This window comes from Aquarana catesbeiana, linkage group LG13 (assembly GCF_042186555.1).
Source record: "Aquarana catesbeiana isolate 2022-GZ linkage group LG13, ASM4218655v1, whole genome shotgun sequence".
Taxonomy (NCBI): Eukaryota; Metazoa; Chordata; class Amphibia; order Anura; family Ranidae; genus Aquarana; species Aquarana catesbeiana.
In genome coordinates, this window is record NC_133336.1 from 18,751,880 (window position 1) to 18,771,040 (window position 19,161).

Below are 19,161 nucleotides of genomic sequence, written 5' to 3' on the forward strand. Positions count from 1 at the left end.
ATCTGAAAATTTTGAAAGAATAACTAACTAATAATAACTAACTATTAAATTCTAGGTATTGGAATTTCCTTTCAAATTTGGCTGTTAGTGAACGCAACGAATACGAATTTATCCGAAGTTACGAATGATCCGAAATAACGAATGTTAAATGTGAACGGGGGGTTTAAGGTAATTTCTAGTGGAAAAAAAAAAAGGATTTTAGCAAATGAAATCCAGTAATTATAATCTATCACTTCCTATAATGGATACAATTTACTCCATAAACGCTGAGCTGGAGTTGTTTTGAGAATGTTGCAACTTTGTAACCAACAACAGCCAATCACCAGCCAGCGTGATGAGTCAGGGTCACGCACATTGGGGGGCACGAGACAGCTGGGCGGAGATGACAGGAAAAGCCGTCCATGTGATTTGCTGTCGGGGGTAAAGGTCTATGATTGTCCCGCCTCCTTGCTCAGCAGTGTGTGCAGGATCCGGCGCTGGTGATTGGTGAGCGGAGCTGTCAGTCAGAGGTGATCCCGCCCTTGTTTTTGTGTCTATAGCTGGGAGGAAGGATATATTGTCACAATCTGCGGTCTCATCGCTGTGATAACACCCGGACCGCAGACCACTGGAGGGGAGAAGGTAATCTGTACATCAGATCTGTACAATGACTGGGGGGCACTATAGATCTACCTTACTGGGGGCAGTGTGGGGGAGGGGGCTACTGGAAAATGGAGAGGTCTATGTGGGGGTTGGTGGGGATCAGGAGAATAGAGAGGTCTATGTGTGTGGGGGGGGGAGGGGATCAGGAGAATAGAGAGGTCTATGTGTGGGGGGGAGGGGATCAGGAGAATAGAGAGGTCTATGTGTGGGGGGGAGGGGATCAGGAGAATAGACAGGTCTATGTGTGGGGGGGAGGGGATCAGGAGATGGAGAGCTCAGACTGTGAAGTGATCTGACATATGGCCCATACACACGATACGAAAATCGTACGAAAAATACCACTTTCGAATCGATTGTGCGGTAATCTGATTGTTAGCACACAGCTTTCGATAGCTGATCTCGGCCGTTCACCTGATATTCGATATTTCTCGTACAATATCCGATCGTATAAAATTAGTTTAATCAGTACGGTTGTCGTCCGAAAATGCAATATAAATACACCACAACGCATGACATCACTTCTGAATTTTTATTCTGTCGTACGAAAATTTTTGGAACTGTAGTAACCGCTTAAATTTTCTACTAGTGACCAGCAAGCGAAAAAAGTCACAATCTGTCATCCGATTTGTATGGGGCATAGGAGAAGATTAGGAGATGGGGAGACCTGATGACGGGGAGGGAGATGGGGAGATCTGATGACGGGGTGGGGGATCAGGAGATGAGGAGATCTGATGATGGGGTGGGGGATCAGGAGATGGGGAGATCTGATGACGGGGTGGGGGATCAGGAGATGGGGAGATCTGATGACGGGGTGGGGGATCAGGAGATGGGGAGATCTGATGACGGGGTGGGGGATCAGGAGATGGGGAGATCTGATGACGGGGTGGGGGATCAGGAGATGGGGAGATCTGATGATGGGGTGGGGGATCAGGAGATGGGGAGATCTGATGACGGGGTGGGGGATCAGGAGATGGGGAGATCTGATGATGGGGTGGGGGATCAGGAGATGGGGAGATCTGATGATGGGGTGGGGGATCAGGAGATGGGGAGATCTGATGATGGGGTGGGGGATCAGGGGATGGGGAGATCTGATGATGGGGTGGGGGATCAGGGGATGGGGAGATCTGATGATGGGGTGGGGGATCAGGAGATGGGGAGATCTGATGACGGGGTGGGGGATCAGGAGATGGGGAGGTCTGATGATTGGGGAGATCTGATGATGGGGTGGGGGATCAGGGGATGGGGAGATCTGATGATGGGGTGGGGGATCAGGGGATGGGGAGATCTGATGATGGGGTGGGGGATCTGATGATTGGGGAGATCTGATGATGGTGTGGGGGATCAGGAGATGGGGAGATCTGATGATGGTGTGGGGGATCAGGAGATGGGGAGATCTGATGATGGTGTGGGGGATCAGGAGATGGGGAGATCTGATGATGGGGTGGGGGATCAGGAGATGGGGAGGTCTGATGACGGGGTGGGGGATCAGGAGATGGGGAGATCTGATGACGGGGTGGGGGATCAGGAGATGGGGAGATCTGATGACGGGGTGGGGGATCAGGAGATGGGGAGATCTGATGACGGGGTGGGGGATCAGGAGATGGGGAGATCTGATGACGGGGTGGGGGATCAGGAGATGGGGAGATCTGATGACGGGGTGGGGGATCAGGAGATGGGGAGATCTGATGACGGGGTGGGGGATCAGGAGATGGGGAGATCTGATGATGGGGTGGGGGATGGGGAGATCCGATGATGGGGTGGGGGATGGGGAGATGGGGAGATCTGATGATGGGGTGGGGGATCAGGGGATGGGGAGATCTGATGATGGGGTGGGGGATCTGATGATGGGGAGATCCGATGATGGGGTGGGGGATGGGGAGATCCGATGATGGGGTGGGGGATCAGGAGATGGGGAGATCTGATGATGGGGTGGGGGATCAGGAGATGGGGAGATCTGATGATGGGGTGGGGGATCAGGGGATGGGGAGATCTGATGATGGGGTGGGGGATCAGGAGATGGGGAGATCTGATGATGGGGTGGGGGATCAGGAGATGGGGAGATCTGATGATGGGGTGGGGGATCAGGGGATGGGGAGATCTGATGATGGGGTGGGGGATCAGGGGATGGGGAGATCTGATGATGGGGTGGGGGATCAGGAGATGGGGAGATCTGATGACGGGGTGGGGGATCAGGAGATGGGGAGGTCTGATGATTGGGGAGATCTGATGATGGGGTGGGGGATCAGGAGATGGGGAGATCTGATGATGGGGTGGGGGATCAGGAGATGGGGAGATCTGATGATGGCGTGGGGGATCAGGAGATGGGGAGATCTGATGATGGCGTGGGGGATCAGGAGATGGGGAGATCTGATGATGGCGTGGGGGATCAGGAGATGGGGAGATCTGATGATGGCGTGGGGGATCAGGAGATGGGGAGATCTGATGATGGGGTGGGGGATCAGGAGATGGGGAGATCTGATGACGGGGTGGGGGATCAGGAGATGGGGAGGTCTGATGACGGGGTGGGGGATCAGGAGATGGGGAGATCTGATGACGGGGTGGGGGATCAGGAGATGGGGAGATCTGATGACGGTGTGGGGGATCAGGAGATGGGGAGATCTGATGACGGGGTGGGGGATCAGGAGATGGGGAGGTCTGATGATGGGGTGGGGGATCAGGAGATGGGGAGATCTGATGATGGGGTGGGGGATCAGGAGATGGGGAGATCTGATGACGGGGTGGGGGATCAGGAGATGGGGAGATCTGATGACGGGGTGGGGGATCAGGAGATGGGGAGATCTGATGACGGGGTGGGGGATCAGGAGATGGGGAGATCTGATGATGGGGTGGGGGATCAGGAGATGGGGAGATCTGATGACGGGGTGGGGGATCAGGAGATGGGGAGATCTGATGACGGGGTGGGGGATCAGGAGATGGGGAGATCTGATGACGGGGTGGGGGATCAGGAGATGGGGAGATCTGATGACGGGGTGGGGGATCAGGAGATGGGGAGATCTGATGATGGGGTGGGGGATCAGGAGATGGGGAGATCTGATGATGGGGTGGGGGATCAGGAGATGGGGAGATCTGATGATGGGGTGGGGGATCAGGAGATCCGATGATGGGGTGGGGGATGGGGAGATGGGGAGATCTGATGATGGGGTGGGGGATCAGGGGATGGGGAGATCTGATGATGGGGTGGGGGATCTGATGATGGGGAGATCTGATGATGGGGAGATCTGATGATGGGGTGGGGGATGGGGAGATCCGATGATGGGGTGGGGGATCAGGAGATGGGGAGATCTGATGATGGGGTGGGGGATCAGGAGATGGGGAGATCTGATGATGGGGGGAGATCTGATGATATGGGGGGGGGAGGAATCAGGAAATTATGAGATCTGATAGTGGGGGGGATATCAGGTGATGGAAATAACAATCCAGCAAACATTTATTGTATATAGTAAATGTTTTTTCTGTATAATAATAATATTTTGGGTAACATAATGTCTGTGAATAGATGGATCAGGTCTGTCTGTGTAAATAAAACTGGATCCGATCTGTTGCCCATATCAGCCATTCCTCTATTTGCTGCAATAGAAAAGATTCAGCTGGTCTCTGATTGGTTGCTGTAGGTAGCACACTCAGTGCACATTCGGCTCTTCAATATATTTAGGCCCCTCCCTCTTCTACAAGTTTATATTTCCCTCACATGACTCGGCGCCCTCTGTACCTGTTCTCTGGTAATGAATGTGGGAGAACTTGTTCCTCTACCACTTCCTCCAGATGTTCTTATCTGTGTCACACGGCTGATGTGTAAACATTGTCAGGTTCTGGTATTGTCCGGGTAGCTGTTCATTCTGGGACTTGTAGTACCTCACCTCCTATAGCTGCATTATGGGGGTTCAACTTAAAAGGTAAAAATAAATAGACCATTAAAACATAAATGAACACAATGCAATATTCATCAACAGTCAGGAGATTTCCCCCGCAGTACCTTTCTTCTACCATTAGATGTCCTCAGTCTGATGGCCAGCATCATTCAAGCCGCTTTCTTTGAGCCCAGGTTATCCTGTGACTGGACATTCTTCTCTCTGTCACTCCACTCTCTCCTCCTATCCACATGCTTCTTGTTTGCATGAACTGGTTGGCTCCTTGTGCTGCTTCTTCATCTCACACTCCAGCCCTGCTGTACAGGACCTGCAGGAGACTGATGGCAGGTCACATTCAGGTATTGGCACTGCTTGTAATGGTGATTACAGATCTGCAGTGATGTGTCTTTATATATTTGCCCAGAATTCAGCTTTGGATGGAAGCGCATCGATCTCCGTCTTCTGTTCCCGGGACCCGCTGAGTCCATTTTTTAATTTTTGGTGCAGCATGGAAGCATGCTTTCTATTTTTGTGGCCCATCAGGGAGATTCCCCCTCACTTCTCATCATGTAGACACTTCAGGAAGTAAGAGTTCATAGGGAAGGGAAATCCCCAGGGAAATCCCTGCCCCCCCTAAAAAAAAAAAAAAAAAAAACTCCCCTCCCCCGACAATCATGGTGCAGCATTATTGTTTTTTGTAACCTTTTTCCTGATAGACAGAAGCAGCTTTTATTACTGTGATGTAATTGCATAATATTGCAAATACAGCTTGTGTAAGGTCAGTTTCTATTGACATGCGTCCAGAAATCCTTCTCCCGAGAGCCCCCTTCCTACACACAGCCTGTGCCCAGGAGGTTAGATCACAAATCTATGTATGGGGGGGGCGGGGGCGGGCAGATGAGCTCCCTAGTCCAGTCCAGTTCCAGCTGTAGTTGTCCCCATTGGAGGATTTCTTCTCTATTCCTGTTCTGGTGACTCCAAATTTTGGGTTTTCTCATCACTTTATGTTTCACCAGAACAAAGAGAGCAAATGAAAATCTCCAGAGGGGACACAGACAGCAATAAAGACCTGACAGAGTCCCATCATTTTCTACTCCATAACCCAGTATGCACTTGTGTGTACCTAGTCTAACCCGGGACTAGGTACACCTTGCTAGTCCCGGGGTGGACCCCCTTTTGCCTTCATTCTTGGTGGCAGAGATACAACAAGGTGTTGGAAACGTTCCTCAGAGATTTTGCTCCATAGTGACATGATAACATCACACAGTTGCTGCAGTTTTGTCGGCTGCACATCCATGATGCCAATCTCCGTTCCACCACATCCCAAAGGTGCTCTATTGGATGGAGATGTGGTGAGTGTGGAGGACATTGGAGGACAGGGACCTCATTGTCCAGTGGTGAGATGATTGGAGCTTTGTGACATGGTGCATTATCCTGCTGGAAGGAGCCATCAGAAGATGAGGACACTGTAGTCATAAAGGGATGGACATGGTCAGCAACAATACTCAGGTAGGCCGTGGGGTTTATACCATGCTCCGTTGGTACTAAAGGGCCCAAAGTGTGCCAAGAAAATATCCCCCCCACCATTACACCCCCACCACCAGCCTGAACCGGTGATACAAGGCAGGATGGATCCATGCGCCAAATTCTGACCCCACCATCTGAATGTCGCAGCTGAAATCCAGACTCTTCAGACCAGGGCAACATTTTTCCAATCTTCTATTGTCCAATTTTGGTGATCCTGTGCCAATTGTAGCCTCAGTTTCCTGTTAGCTGACAGGAGTGGCACCCGGTGTGGTCTTCTGCTGCTGTAGCCCATCTGCTTCAAGGTTCCAAGTGTTGTGTGTTCAGAGATGGTATCCTGCATACCTTGGGTGTAACGAGTGGTTATTTTAGTTACTGTTGCCTTTCTATCATCTGGAACCAGTCTGCCCATTCTCCTCTGACATAAGCAAGGCATTTTCTTTCACACAACTGCCGCTCACTGGATATTTTCTCTTTTTCCCACCATTCTCTGTAAACCTGAGAGATGGTTGTGTGTGAAATACTCAGACCAGCCCGTCTGCCACCAACAACCATGCCACGTTCAAAGTCACTTAAATCCCCTTTCTTCCCCATTCTGATGCTCTGTTTGAACTTCAGCAAGTAGTCTTCACTGTGTCTAGATGCCTAAATGCATTGAGTGGCTGCCATGTGATTGGCTGATTAGCAATTTGTGTTACCGAGCAATTGAACAGGTGAACCTAATAAGGTGGCCGGTGAGTGTATATCTGGAGGGCAACCCTTGATTTTCAGTGGGCTGCTCAATGCACGTGGAACGTGTAGAAAGAACACAGGCATGATTTTTTTTTTTTTTTTTTTTTTTTTTTTTTTTTTAAATATTGCTCCGCACCAAAACGTACTGTTGATGCGGGCGCGCTCTCTCTCACACTTTTGCTAGATGGTGCCTTTTAAAGGGTGGTCCAGGATCTCCTGAGCCTAGAGTGAGTATTTATACTTTATACAGTATTGGATATCAGACTGAGGACATCTAGTGACAGAAAAAAAGTACTACAATGAAAATCTCTAGATTGAAAGTGAGCATTGCAGCAAAAGCTACCGTATATACTCGAGTATAAGCCGAGGCACCTAATTTTACCACAAAAAACTGGGAAAACTTATTGACTCGAGTATAAGACGAGGGTGAGAAATGCACAGCTACTGTAAGTGGAAAAGAGGGTCAACAATGCCCATTTGCAGCCTCACTGTGCCCATTTGCAGCCATAGGTCCCCCGAACTTCAAACTCGGTAGTTAAGGGTTCCTAGATGCCCCCCTAGCTGCAGCCAAAATTTGGGGTCTCTGGACCCAAAGGGTCCCGAAATTACATTTCTGCAGATGGACACATTTGACCGAATTTGGGGCCCCGTATGTCGGGGCCACTTGGTGCTAGGAACCCCAAATTTGGCATGCAAACCCAGCAGAACTAGCACTACAACATATCCAAAGATGTGGTTCCTACCACTAAGTGGCCCTGAGATACGGGGCCCCAAAATCGGTTCAGAAAATGTCATTCTCTGCTGCAGTAAAGTGCTTGACATTTTCCGAACTGAATTTGGGGCCCCGTATGTTGGGGCCACTTGGTGCTAGGAACCCCAGCTTTGGATATGTTGTAGTGTTCCATTGGGTTCTCACACCAAAACTGGGGTTCCTAGCAGCAAGTGGCCCCAAAGTCAGTTCAGAAAATGTCATTCTTTGCACCAGAGAAGTGCTTGACTCGAGTATAAGCCGAGGGGGGGCCTTTTCAGCACAAAAAAAAAAATGTGCAGAAAAACTCGGCTTATACTCGAGTATATACGGTAGTTTAGTTATTTTATCTTTTTGATGGGCCACTTTTTACTACTTTTGTTGGCTGGAGTTCAACTTCTGCTTTTAACATTCGCTCCTATGGCTGCCTGGCAATCCTCTTTGGAATGTGGCTAGACCCTTTTAGGGGTTGATTTTACTAAAGACAAATAGACTGTGCACTTTGCAAAGTCGCAGTTGCTCCAGAGCTTAGAAAATGAGGTAAAGCTTCACTTGGCAAAGAATACCCAATCACATGCAAGGGGGAAAAAACAAAAAAAAAAAAAAAAAAACAGCCTTTTTGTTAACCAGTTTTGATGAGTGCTCACAAGAAATGTCCTCCAGGCTAAGGTGTAGCGCACCTTCCTATACCGCCATATAGTATTGATGCCAAAATAACTGAGTCATGTGACAGTCAGGGAGACAATTTCCTGTTTGTACATTTTGCAGATAAGGCTGTACTTTCCCAGAAAAGTGAAAAGGCCGATTTACCCCTCCCCCCCCCCCCCCCCTTAGACGTCATGCACGGTGGATGTTTTTACAGCGGCTGTTTTTTTTTTTTTTTTTCGGCTTCAGACGTTTTTTTTCTCTGCAGCCAGTAAACTCTCCAGCATGTTATCCTTTGTGCCCATGCACACATTTTATCGGCTTTTATCAGTTTTTGGCAGGTGTGTCTTCTGTCTGGAACCCCCGCCCAGAACTAGTGGGTTTGAGGAGAAGTTTTTCAGCTGTAAAAATGCTCTAAGGCTCTGTTTCCACTAGTGCGACTTTTCATGCGACTTGGGACTGAAAAGTCGCATGACAAATTGTTTCCCATGATTTCCAATGAGTACCGTTCATATCTGTGCGACTTCAAGTCGCAGCGACTTCAAAGTAGTCCCTGCACTACTTTGGTCCCACTTTGATGCGACTTGAGGTCTATAGATACAGGCATTGCTTCAAATCGCGGTAAAATCGCGTGACTTTGGGGACGCACTAGTGGAAACCTAGCCTAACTCTGAGAAACGTGGCTATTCTGTGTTTTATGAGCGTTTTTGAGCCATAAGCTTTTGTTGGAGTATAGTTTTGCTAAAAAAAAAAAACAAAAAAAAAAAACCGCTGTCAAGACGCTAAAAAACTTGCGTTTTTTTTTTTTTTGCAGCATTCTACAGCTAAAGCTACTGCCTTTTTTTTTTTTTTTTTTTTTTTTTTTTATAACGTCCGATGTGCATGAGGCCTTATTTTTGAAATGTCAGTTGCATAATTTTTTTTTTAATATCCTTTATAAACTTTGTTGGCGCTATATAAATCCTGTGTAATAATGTAGAATAATAGATTTTTTTTTTTTTTTTAATAGAATTTTGACCTCTCTGCATACTTCTGCTTAGTGCACTATGGGGTTGATTTACTAAAGGCAAATAGACTGCGCACTTTGCAAAGGGCAGTTGCTCCAGAGCTTAGTAAATGAGTAGAAGCTCTGCTGACTTCCATCATCCAATCATGTGCAAGCAAAAAAGAGTTTAGTAAATTGGGTAAATCTTCACTTCGCAAAAAAAAAATAAAAAAACAAAAAAACCAGCATTTTATGCTCCACCTCCCCAGCGGGGCTGGCGAGACGGCGCACCACCGGCCCATCTCGTCCGCCCCACCGGGGAGGTGGAGCCTAAATTGCTGTTTTGTGTTTTGTCTTTTTTTGCGAAGTGAAGATTTACCTACCGTATATACTCGAGTATAAGTCCTTCCGAGTATAAGTCGAGGCCCTAATTTACCACAAAAAATTGGGAAAAACTTATTGACCCGAGTATAAGACGAGGGTGAGAAATGCACAGCTACTGTAAGTGGAAAAGAGGGTCAACAATGCCCATTTGCAGCCTCACTGTGCCCATTTGCAGCCTCACTGTGCCCATTTGCAGCCTCACTGTGCCCATTTGCAGCTATAGGTCCCCCGAACTTCAAACTCGGTAGTTAAGGGTTCCTAGATGCCCCCCTAGCTGAAGCCAAAATTTGGGGTCTCTGAACCCAAAGTGTCCCGAAATGACATTGCTGCAGATGGACACAGTTGACCGACTTTGGGGCCCCGTATGTCAGGGCCACTTAGTGGTAGGAACCCCAAATTTGGTGTGCAAACCCAGTGGAACTAGCATCATAAAATGTCCAAAGCTGGGGTTTCTAGCCACTGGGTTTGCACACCAAATTTGGGGTTCCTAGCACCAAGTGGCCCTGAGATACGGGGCCCCAAATTCGGTTCAGAAAATGTCAAGCACTTTTCTGCAGCAGAGAATGACATTTTACGAACCGATTTTGGGGCCCTGTATCTCAGGGCCCCTTGGTGCTAGGAACCCCAGCTTTGGATATGTTCTGGTACCAGGTCCACTGGGTTTGCACGCCAAATTTGGAGTTCCTAGCACCAAGTGGCCCTGAGATACGGGGCCCCAAATTCGGTTCGGAAAATGAAATTTTTTGCTGCAGAAAAGTGCTTGACTTGAGTATAAGTCGAGGGGGGCATTTTCAGCACAAAAAAATGTGCTGAAAAACTCGACTTATACTCGAGTATATACAGTAATTTTCTAATCTCTTTTTGCTGTTTTTTTTTTTTTTTTTTTCCCTTGCACGTGATTGGGTATTCTTAGCAAAGTGAAGATTTACCTAATTTTTTTTAATCTCTGGAGCAACTGCACTTTCAAAAGTGCACAGTCTATTTGCCTTTAGTAAATCTGCGTATCCCAGACTGCAGGCAGAGTGGGGTTGGGCTTTTAATATATCACTAACTAATAATTGTACTAAAGTACACTGACAGGTTTGGTTTAAAGAAAAAGTACATACTCCTAGTTTAAAGTGATATTAAAGTCTTTGTGTTTTTTTTTTAAATAACATCTTCTACATACCTGCTCTGTGTAATTGTTTTGCACAGAGCAGCCCCGATTCTCCTCCTTCTCAGGTCCCCCGGCAGCCCTCCTGGCCTCTGCCAAGTGCCCCCCACAACAGGCAGCTTGCTCAGGGGGCACCTAAGCAGTCTCTCTCTCGCCCCCTCTCTCTCTCGCCCCCTCTCTCTCTCGCCCCCTCTCTCTCTCGCCCCCTCTCTCTCTCGCCCCCCTCTCTCTCTCGCCCCCTCTCTCTCTCGCCCCCTCTCTCCCTCTCTCCCTCTCTCTCGTCAGCGCTGGGAGATAACTATAAAACAAAGTATCTTTTTAGATCAAAGGGATGAACTTCGGTCTGTAAACAAGGGCAGTTTAACCATTTAAAGACTAAACCTTTTTCTGACATTTGTTGCTTACTAGTTATTTTTCTAAAAATTACTTAAAACATACGTGTGTGTGTGTGTGTATGTGTGTATAAATATATAATTTTTTTTTTTTTTTTTTTTTTTTTTTTTTAGCAGAGACCCTAGAGCAGTGATGGTGAACCTTGGCACACCAGATGTTTTGGAACTACATTTTCCATGATGCTCATGCACTCTGCAGTGTAGTGGAGCATCATGGAAAATGTAGTTCCAAAACATCTGGAGTGCCAAGGTTCACCATCACTGCCCTAGAGAATAAAATGCAATATTTTATGTCACGCCGTATTTGCCCAGCGGTCTTTCAAACGCAAAGTTTTTGGGAAAAAATATACACTTTAATGAATAAAAAAAAAAAACTAAACAGTTAGCCCAATTTTTCTTGTATAATGTGAAAGATGATGTTACGCCACGAGAATCGTGATGTTTATTCTAAGTAAAAAAAAAATCCTGATTCTCATTTTAGCCAGAATCGTGCAGCTCTAGTTGATCTATAGTAATATGTTACTTGGTGGTAATATCTATTGGCTGTCTTGGTGTACATGCTTGGACTCCAGTGGGGTATTGTAGATTGAGGTCTGTGGACCAGAACATACAACCTGAGGAGATATCCCTCATGCTCCCTGTGTATAATCACTCTTCATGTTGTCTCTTCAGGGATCGGATACTTATTTGAAGATGTTTCCAGTAATGCTATTCCTCGGCCTCGCCGTCCTGGCCACCTCCATGCCAATCGATGACCCAGAAGATGGCGGGAAGCACTGGGTGGTCCTGGTGGCCGGCTCCAATGGTTGGTACAACTACAGGCATCAGGTGAGAGCCTCCACATTCATCTTCTGTCTTCAGGGACTCAAGATAACAACATTCATTTTCAGTGACATAATCTATACATAAAGTGATTGTAAACGATCACCATGTAAAACAACCTATTCAGTTTTTAAATAGAAACGAAAGGAAAAACATTTTTGTATAGATCTAAAAAACATTATAATTACATTTTTATTCCCCTTTCTTATAAGTGATCACATTCCCTCTGTTCTCAGCTGCATAAGAGCTGGGGGAGGAGAAGCAGCAGCACACTGAGTTTCCCAGTGAATGTCTGTGCAGCAGGGGCATTTCGAGACAAGCCTGATAATTGGAGGAGAGTACACGGAGTTCCCAGCATGGCTAGAGAACTGAGCACGCTGTGCTCTCATGCTTAGTGTGGTCAGTTGTTAATAGGAAAATAGAGGGACTGGCAGGATCACAAGGGATTTCACACAAAGAAAGCAATACAAAGGAGAATTTCTCATACAAGTACATGCTACAGCAGGCACATATCAGGAATATGAAGTGTCGGGGTAACAAACGCTTTAATATTTGCTCTGTAGGGTTTAGATCAGACATATGAAGGATATGGTCTTATAGCTCACTGCCCCCTTATACACAGATATGTGTCTCTGATGTGCAGATATATATAACCTGTCACATATCAGCACTTTACTACAGACCATCCCCCGATACAAAGACATGTATGAAGTACCTGCAAGGGTATCATTTGCCTAATTCCCAAAATTCAGCATTAAGATTTTATATCTACAGTGAGGGAAAAAAAGTATTTGATCCCCTGCTGATTTTGTATGTTTCCCTCTGACAAAGAAATGATCAGTCTATAATTTTAATGGTCGGTTTATTTTATCAGTGAGAGACAGAATAACAAAAATATCCAGAAAAACGCATTTCAAAAAAGTTATAAATTGATTTGCCTTTTAATCAGTGAAATAAGTATTTGACCCCTTCACAAAACATGACTTAGTACTTGGTAGACAAAACCCTTGTTGGCAATCACAGAGGTCAGACGTTTCTTGTAGTTGGCCACCAGGTTTGTACACATCTCAGGAGGGATTTTGTCCTCTTTTGCAGATCTTCTCCAACTCATTAAGGTTTCGAGGCTGACATTTGGTAACTTGAACCTTCAGCTCCCTCCACATATTTTCTATGGGATTAAGGTCTGGAGACTGGCTAGGCTACTCCAGGACCTTTAATGTGCTTCTTCTTGAGCCACTCCTTTGTTGCCTTGGCCGTGTGTTTTGGGTCTTTGTCATGCTGGAATACCCATCCACTACCCATTTTCGAAGCCCTGGCTGAGGGAAGGAGGTTCTCACCCAAGATTTGACTGTACGTGGCCCCGTCCATCATCCCTTTGATGCGGTGAAGTTGTCCTGTCCCCTTATCAGAACCCCCCCCCCCCAAAGCATAACGTTTCCACCTCCATGTTTGATGGTGTTCTTGGGGTCATAGGCAGCATTCATCCTCCTCCAAACACGGCGAGTTGAGTTGATGCCAAAGACCTTGATTTTGGTCTCCTCTGACCAACAACACTTTCACCCAGTTCTCCTCTGAATCATTCAGATGTTCATTAGCAAACTTCAGACCAGCCTGTACATGAGCTTTCTTGAGCAGGGGGACCTTGCGGGGGGCTGCAGGATTTCACTCCTTCATGGCGTAGACAAAAATTGGATTGGAAGGCTTGGACTTTTTAGGCATGACCACAAAGGGTATAAAGTGTAAAAAAAGCTATACATTTATTGGACATAGAAAATACATATAAAAAAAATACATATAAAAACACATATCATCAAAAAAGTCAATATAACAAAATTCCAATAGTATATCCTGTACATAGCCATAGGAGGTAGAGTAAATGGTTTGGAGATGAAATACCACTCATTTCCATAATCGGTTTGTTGAACTCCGGTTATAGGCTATATAACTGATTAAGATGGTAATCAGGGCCAGATTAAGAGCAACATGGGCCTGGTGCTAAGGATTTTGGTGGGCCTTTTTATGGAAATAAATAAAATGAAAACGCAAACAATTTTTTGTTGAATTAAATTAAAGAGAGAGAGGGGTGTGAGAGAGAGAGAGGGGGGGTGATAGCGAGATAGGGGGCTGAAAGAGAGGGGGTGAGAAAAAGGAGAATAGAGAGAGGGTGAAAGAGAGAGAGGGTGGTAGGAAAGAGAGGGTTGAAGGAGGCGAGAGAGAGAGAATGGGGGATGAAGGGGGTGAGAGGGAGAACAGGGTGAAAGAGAGGGGATGAGAGAGAGAGAGAGAGAGAGAGAGAGAGAGGGGGTGAAAGAGAGAGAGAGAGGGGGGGTGAGAGTGAGGGGGTGAGTCTGTGGGGGGCACAGCATAGTACATAACACGGGGGGGGGGGGGAATAGCACAGTACATTACATGGTTGGCACTATACATTACACTGTTGGCACTGCCCAATACAGCACATTACAAGGTAGGCACAGTACATTATATGGTGGGCACAGCACATGACATGGTTGGTGCTGCACAACACAGCACATTGCATGGTGGGCACAACACAGCACATGCACACAGTGGGCACAGAACCTTATATGATGGGCACAGCACATGACATGGCGGGCACAGCTGAGCACATTACATGGTGGGCACTGCACATTACAAGTGGGCATTGCACAGCACATTATATGGTGGGCACAGCATATTATATGGTGGGTACTGCACATGGATGGTGGGTACTGCACGGCACATGCCATGGTGGACAATGCACAGCACATTACATGCTGGGTACAGCACATTACATGGTAAGCACTGCATGGCGCAGCACATGACATGGTGGGTACAACACAGCGCGACATTGTGGGCACTGCACATGACATGGTTGGCACTGCATGGCACAGCACGTTACATGGTGGGTACAGCGCATTACATGGTGGGCATTGCATGGCACAGCACATGACGTGGTGGGCACAGCGCATTACATGGTGGGCACTGAATGGCACAACGCATTACATGGTGGGCACTGCATGGCAGAGCACATTTCATGGTGGGCAATGCAACTGCACATTACGTGTTAGGAACTCCACATGACATGGTGGGCACTGCTGAACAGCCCAGCACATTGCACAGTGGGCACAACACACTACATGCTGGGCACAACACATGGCAGGGTGGGCACAGCACATGACATGGTGGGCACTGCATGGCACATGACATGACATGGTGGGCACAGCACATTACATGGGGGCACTGCAATGCACATGACATGACACAGTGGGCACAGCACATTACATGGGGGCACTGCAATGCACATGACATGACATAGTGGGCACAGCACATTACATGGGGGCACTGCAATGCACATGACATGACATGGTGGGCACAGCACATTACATGGGGGCACTGCAATGCACATGACATGGTGGGCACAGCACATTACATGGGGGCACTGCAATGCACATGACATGACATTGTGGGCACAGCACATTACATGGGGGGCACTGCAATGCACATGACATGGTGGGCACAGCACATTACATGGGGGGCACTGCACATGACATGGTGGGTACAACACAGCGCGACATTGTGGGCACTGCACATGACATGGTTGGCACTGCATGGCACAGCACGTTACATGGTGGGTACAGCGCATTACATGGTGGGCATTGCATGGCACAGCACATGACGTGGTGGGCACAGCGCATTACATGGTGGGCACTGAATGGCACAACGCATTACATGGTGGGCACTGCATGGCAGAGCACATTTCATGGTGGGCAATGCAACTGCACATTACGTGTTAGGAACTCCACATGACATGGTGGGCACTGCTGAACAGCCCAGCACATTGCACAGTGGGCACAACACACTACATGCTGGGCACAACACATGGCAGGGTGGGCACAGCACATGACATGGGGGGCACTGCATGGCACATGACATGACATGGTGGGCACAGCACATTACATGGGGGCACTGCAATGCACATGACATGACATGGTGGGCACAGCACATTACATGGGGGCACTGCAATGCACATGACATGACATGGTGGGCACAGCACATTACATGGGGGCACTGCAATGCACATGACATGACATGGTGGGCACAGCACATTACATGGGGGCACTGCAATGCACATGACATGGTGGGCACAGTACATTACATGGGGGGCACTGCAATGCACATGACATGGTGGGCACAGCACATTACATGGGGGCACTGCAATGCACATGACATGGTGGGCACTGAGCACAAGAGAGCACATTACATGGGGGAAGCAGCAGTCTTTACCCTAGCACAATAAAACACCTCCCTAACAAATGTACTAACCTTATCTGAACAGCATGGGAGATGTCCTTCCTCCCGGGCTCCTGCTGGTTAGGACATCAGCGCCCCTCCCCCAGACATGGAGGATCTGTGTGAGTGTAACAGGTCCCGTGATAGGAGTGTCAGGCATTGGCAGAGACAGGACTCGGCTGCAGTAACACTTGTCTCCTCCATGTGTGCACGGAGGGCTCCTCTTCCTTCCGGAAAGCACACAGATATCAATAAGCCACTGCCATGGGCCTATATTGAGGGAGGGGCCTGGAGCTGCAGCTCCACCAGCCCCTATGTTAATCCGGCCCTGATGGTAATGGCGTCTTGGGCTCTACATCCTACGCGCTTGGAGCTTCTTCAGGATCATCAGAAAGACTTTAATAGTATTTGACGGTATGGGGAAATGTGAATAGAGGGCACTGGGAAACCATACAGCGAAGATAGTATTGAAGTCAATATTTAATGGTTAATTAGTAGTCTTGATGGCGCTGAGTGTGTCATAGTACAAGGTACATTAAGGTGACTGAACACCTCCAAAAAGGCTAGTTGGAATGTAAGCCTAATCGGGCAGGGCTAGGACAGCGCTGGAAAAGTTCCTGGGTAAGGGCAACGTTCACAAAGAATAAGCCTCATGAACGGGGATCAAAACCCCGAATAATTTGTAAGAGGAAGGCTTAAAACACAGTAACCAAAATGCTGGTAGTCAAAAAAATGGTATAGGCGAAACCGACACCTGATAGTAGCGACTATAGTAGAAGTCCTGTTGTAGACAGCCGCTGGGGTAGGAACAGCTGTGTGCAAAGGAATGTGTCACCAATTGTTTTCTTGGTGACTATGGTCCCACCTGCCTTGAGATCATTGACAAGATTCTCCCGCGTAGTTCTGGGCTGATTCCTCACCGTTCTCATGATCATTGTAACTCCACGAGATGAGATCTTCCATGAAGCCCCAGACCGAGGGAGATTGACAGCCATTTTGTGTTTCTTCCATTTGCGAATAATCCGCACCAACTGTTGTCACCCTCTCACCAAGCTGCTTGGTGATGGTCTTGTGGCCCATTCCAGCCTTGTGAAGGTCTACAGTCTTGTCCCTGACATCCTTGGACAGCTCTTTGGTCTTGACCATGGTGGAGAGATTGGAATCTGATGGAATGCTTCTGTGGACAGGTGTCTTTTATACAGCCAACAAGCTGAGAATAGGAGCACTCCCTTTAAGAGAGTGCTCCTAATCTCAGCTCGTTACCTGTATAGAAGACACCTGAGGGCCAGAAATCTTGCTGATTGATAGGGGGATCAAATACTTATTTCACTCACTGGATAATTTTGTTGTTATTCTGTCTCTCACTGTTAAAATAAACCGACCACTAAAACTATAGACTGATCACTTCTTTGTCAGTGGGCAAACATACAAAATCAGCAGGTTGATCAAATACTTTTTTTCAAATACACCTCCTTGGTGTGCTGTCCCATGTAATGGGCTCATCTACCTTATGCAGCATTGCCATTGCTTGTGTGTTTGCTTGAGGGGGGGGGAAAAAAAAAAAAGCTGCGGTTTAATCTGCCATGCTCTTTCATGGCCTAGGGCATTGGTCAGGAGTCAGGACCAATCTTGCCCTGCTGTGAATGGCAATGACAGGAGGAGCCGCTGTCAATCAAATACTCCCGCCCGCCCCATCAGGCAATGCTGTAGGCTTCCTAGGCAGATAAGAGCCTAACAGAATGGATAGGAGTTTGTGATTAACAGCATCTGGTCCTGAACCTGAAGGGTTAAATGTTTGGTAAGTCCAGGGGTAGATGAGGATGCTGTAATATGTTTTCTTGGCTGTGGCAGGCTTCTGGTGGGTGGGCCCTCTCTATCCTCATATAAGGTGTAGGACTATTTGTCCTGCAATTTTGCATGATGACGTCAGAGTATAACTGCCGGCCATGGGGGGCCTTAAAGCAGAGCTCCTGCCCCCCCACCAAAAAATTTAAAGTCAGCTGCTACAAACACTGTAGCTGCTGACGTTTAATATTTAGGACATATACCTGTCCAGGGATGTTGGCACCCCACCCGTGGTTTTTTTTTTTTTTTTTTTTTTTTTTTTTTTTTCCAATTGGCTCTCGGGTTCTGCCACCGCTATTTTTTGTAAGGGAAACCACCGGTGAAGCCTTGCAGCTTCACAGCTGGTTCCCTACTACACCCGCGAAGTGCACTGCACCTCGTGAATGGCCCGGTTGTGCAGGGGAAGGAGAAAGGGGGGGGGGAAGCACTTTGCTGCGGCCTGCAATCACCTGGAAGTGGGAGCGAGTGTCAAAAACAGTTACCTGCTCCCCCCCCCCCCCCCCCCCCCCCGAAAGGTTCCAAATGTGACAGCAGGGGGGAGCAAACAAGTGGAGCTTCCCCTTTTGGGTGGAGCTCCGCTTTAAATAGGGATCTTGGAGGGACCAGTTGCACAGCATGAAGAAAGTCTGTTGGAGTGAGGAATAAGGTTGATATTACAGATTATTCCTCTATCCCTAGGCTTTAATGAGCTTAAATCTTGCAGTGCAGAGGGCCTGCTGTAAGGGTATTTGAGCCTAAAAGTCATTGACACGACATGTTCCAACATGTTCCTACCTATCAGTTCTCAGCTCTGCCCTGTGCTGCCTACTGCACCACTAGTGAAGCACAGTGCTATGATTCAGCATCGGAAATTTAAATCTGTATTTGCTTAATGAAGCATTTCACCCTTTTATCCTCTCAGGGCAGTTGAGTAGTCAGTTATGTGTAGGTGGCTTCTACCAACCCCTGGGGGGGTCTAGTAAATTTAGATCCACCAGTGGGTTTACTTTGTGTTTTTGCTAAGAGTTCTCTCACCATATTTTGCTGCCCTTGATGACTGGAGATTCGTTACATCAGATAAGGACCATGGAAATGTAATCTGTGCTCCTTTGAAGTTATAAGGAGTACTTTAAGACCATTAACCATGGGACAAG

At 47.6% G+C, this 19,161-nt stretch overlaps 1 protein-coding gene across 1 annotated transcript in view; it reads left to right on the plus strand.

The window, feature by feature from the left end:
- The first annotated feature begins 472 nt into the window (after positions 1–472).
- Positions 473–19,161, plus strand: part of LOC141116507 (legumain-like) — a 45,801-nt gene continuing 27,112 nt past the window's right edge. Inside the window, exons 1-2 of the mRNA XM_073608882.1 lie at positions 473–621; positions 11,747–11,902. Of these exons, the coding sequence (XP_073464983.1) occupies positions 11,768–11,902 (135 nt within the window). The 5' untranslated portion in view covers positions 473–621; positions 11,747–11,767. The remainder of the gene's footprint in view (positions 622–11,746; positions 11,903–19,161) is intronic.